The sequence below is a fragment of the Brassica napus genome, chromosome A1 (assembly GCF_020379485.1).
Source record: "Brassica napus cultivar Da-Ae chromosome A1, Da-Ae, whole genome shotgun sequence".
NCBI classification, from domain to species: domain Eukaryota; kingdom Viridiplantae; phylum Streptophyta; class Magnoliopsida; order Brassicales; family Brassicaceae; genus Brassica; species Brassica napus.
This window is the reverse complement of record NC_063434.1, coordinates 22489551-22492494: the sequence shown is the minus strand read 5'-3', so window position 1 is coordinate 22492494 and position 2944 is coordinate 22489551. Positions and strand designations below refer to the sequence as shown.

At 36.4% G+C, this 2944-nt stretch overlaps 1 protein-coding gene across 1 annotated transcript; it reads right to left on the bottom strand.

The window, feature by feature from the left end:
- Positions 1 to 895: 895 nt before the first annotated feature.
- Positions 896 to 2105, bottom strand: LOC106436498 (EPIDERMAL PATTERNING FACTOR-like protein 5). The gene is made up of 2 exons (XM_013877463.3): positions 1829 to 2105; positions 896 to 1603 (listed from the first exon to the last, which is right to left on the bottom strand). The coding sequence occupies exons 1-2, from the start codon at positions 2088 to 2090 to the stop codon at positions 1365 to 1367; spliced, it is 501 nt and encodes a 166-aa protein (XP_013732917.1). The 5' UTR covers positions 2091 to 2105; the 3' UTR covers positions 896 to 1364.
- Between the last annotated feature and the right edge of the window lie 839 nt (positions 2106 to 2944).

Sequence of the window (2944 nt, the reverse complement as noted above, 5' to 3'; positions counted from 1 at the left end):
TTCTAATTAGCGATGGATATGTCGCTTTCTTTTTCAATCATCATTCTCTTTGTTTCTCCAAATGAGAGTTTTTATCCGACCCTGATCCAACAAACTTTGAATTATTGTGTCGGCTGTCATTATTTTACTCTTGAAACCTTTTGTTTTCAATTGAGATTTGCTTTTCCTGGATGGATTTGGGATCCAGGGATAGTTGATTTTGATTTTACAAATGGTGGGATGGAATTTTGGCACGACATCTCTAATTTCAGAGTGGAAGAGACGACGTTTAATCCTGGTGGAGTCCATGGCAAAGATGTAGAGGTCTGTTTCTTATTGGCTACACAAAATCACCACGAATGGAGTACCCTAAATGTTATGGCATGGCGTTTACATAAAGCAAAGAAGGAATCTCAAACAGAAAACTTTGAGTATGTGGATGTGGGCCCACATCATGTGGCGTCATCTTGCTATTATTTTGCTAAGTGGGCGATTTTGATATGGAGGGGCGTGAAGTATGATATAAAGGAGTGTTATTCAGTGTTCTTACTACTAATAAAAAACCATAAGATGCTGAAGAATCATTATTTGAAGAGGAATGAAGAATTTCTGATACACTTAAGCGATGAAGATATGTTGAAGATATGGCTTTATTGGGTTCAAAGCAAAAGAATTTCAATGCCATGGATAGTTACAATAAAGCATGTTATCTCCTGCAGCGGGAGTGTTTGGGATGGATTGCGATGTAACAAATGGATCGCATCCAATGATCTTCTTAGAGAAAAAAGGCATTTACTCACAAGAATTGAGAGTCACAAGCAAGATCTTACAAGACCAAGAACAAAGTGGAGGAAAGCTAGCGAGTCAGCCTGTTCTACGAATGCGCTAGGAAGCATCGTGTTACTGCTATTTCTACTAAAAGTTTTTATTAACAGCATGTTTTGTGTAATTTATGATTCATGTAATATGTTACATTGATTTGATATCAATAAAGTTAAGACGTTAAAAAAAAAGAAAGATGATAAATACAATCTTATCCTCGGAATTCATCGGTTTTTTCCGAGGAATACTAGTTTCCTCGGTATTCCGTCGGAATATTCCGACGAGATGAATTTTCCTCGGAATTCCGTCGGAATATTCCGAAGAAATTCCGAGGAAGCCAAATTTTGTGTTTCCTCGGAATTGCCTCGGAAATTCCTCGGTATATTCCGAGGAATTCATTTTCCGTCGGAACGTCCGTCAGAATACCGCTGTTTTCTTGTAGTATACATCAAACCATTATAGAAAGTTAATAAGCCGGGATAAGAAAAGAAAAAGAAGAGCAATTAATCACGATAAAAGGAAAATTTGGATTTTTCAGTCACAAATTGTGTAAGGTGTTCAAGTTAGGGCATCGAGATTTTGTTGCCACACTTGCAGCGCCAGGCTTCGGGGTAATACTCCAATGGCGCAATAAGACCTGGTTGAATCGGAACGTGAACTGCTTTACACGGCTCACACTTCCCGCACTTCGATCTACAAATCGGAGGCGCCGAGCCCGGACCACCTAACCGCTTCCGATCTACGATCCGACCCGGCAAACCTGACCCACCTGCCTCCTTCGTACTCTCCACAAGCCCTCCCCCTAGTTTAAAAACACGAGTTAACTCACTCTCTAGTATTTAAGCAATGATAAAGAAGATATGTTGTTTTATCGTCCTCCACTTTGTATGTAACGAAACATTTACAAAATTGAGTATGCGATTGCCTCTGAAGTCAAGGAATAGCATTCCATATTGACTAAAGGACTTTTATGCCATATAAATAAAATAAGTATAATAAACGAAAGAGTTTGAAAGCGAATTCTTACTAAGATCTTGATCAGGAGAGGCGGTTGCGGAGGAGGAAAAATAAATTAAAAGGAGAGTAAAGACAACGACAGTTGAGATGAAACGACGGTGGGAGCGACGGAAGACGACTCCCATTAGCCAGAACCGGTGATGATAGGTTTTGGGGTTTAGGAGTTTGGAGTAAATTGGTCCAAACTCAAACAGACATGTTAAGGAGTGATGAATAAAGATAGCGAAATAGAAAACAGATGTGATTAAACCCTCTTCGTCAATCATTATCATTCGTCTCCCAATTATTTAAAGCATTGGATAGCCACATGGTTCCCTTGTGGGTACAACTATATCAACTTCAAAGTTACTATTTGGCTCAGGTGGACCAAAAACCCACCACTCTAATCACAGATGTTATACTTATACATGTACCGTTTTAATTTATGTATTTAACATCTGGAGTATTTATTTAATTAGTTCATATCGTATGATTAATTAGAAACGTTTCTCAACAATTCGGTTATCTAATAAATATCACAAATCTTCGATATCTTTGTATAATATTTTTCTAATGCACTAATCAATTGACATAACAGCGAATGTATGGATTTTGTAAAAATAAAAATAAAAATATAGAACTACGGCAAAAAAGTTACGATTTATATCAATGGTGCCTGTAATTCATATACATATTTTACTTTGTTACAAATAAAAATACAAAAATGATTGATTGAGTGATCCACACTCCAACGAACTAGATTCGTGAATCCAACAAAGAGAAAGACAAACCAATTAAATTCACTTCGGAGAAGATCGATCTCCCTTGGTAGTCAAAAAGGCTATTTACTATATTTATTCCTGTCACTTCTACATTTAATTCCACATGGGCTCTTATTCGTTTCAACATATGAATGTTTTATATAATCTAGTAATTACGATAGAGGACCTATAATTGTATATTTGGACTACCATTATATATTATACATTAAATGGAGGTATATTTTCAGGTGAAATCTCATTCTTTAATATTCTTTGGTATTCGGATATGAATATAAAACTACACCGAAGACAAATCAAACATGAGGAATTAGAGATGTTGAAATTAAAATTAGTTATGAGAATTGATAGTTGAGCAATTAAATGAG

What these genes read in the sequence shown, in the direction of transcription:
- LOC106436498 (XM_013877463.3), bottom strand. Translation starts at nt 2,090, where the DNA reads ATGATAATGATTGACGAAGAGGGTTTAATCACATCTGTTTTCTATTTC. An exon ending in CTCTCCTGATCAAGATCTTA is followed by an intron (nt 1,604 to 1,828) that starts GTAAGAATTCGC and finishes TTTTTAAACTAG; the next exon opens with GGGGAGGGCTTGTGGAGAGT.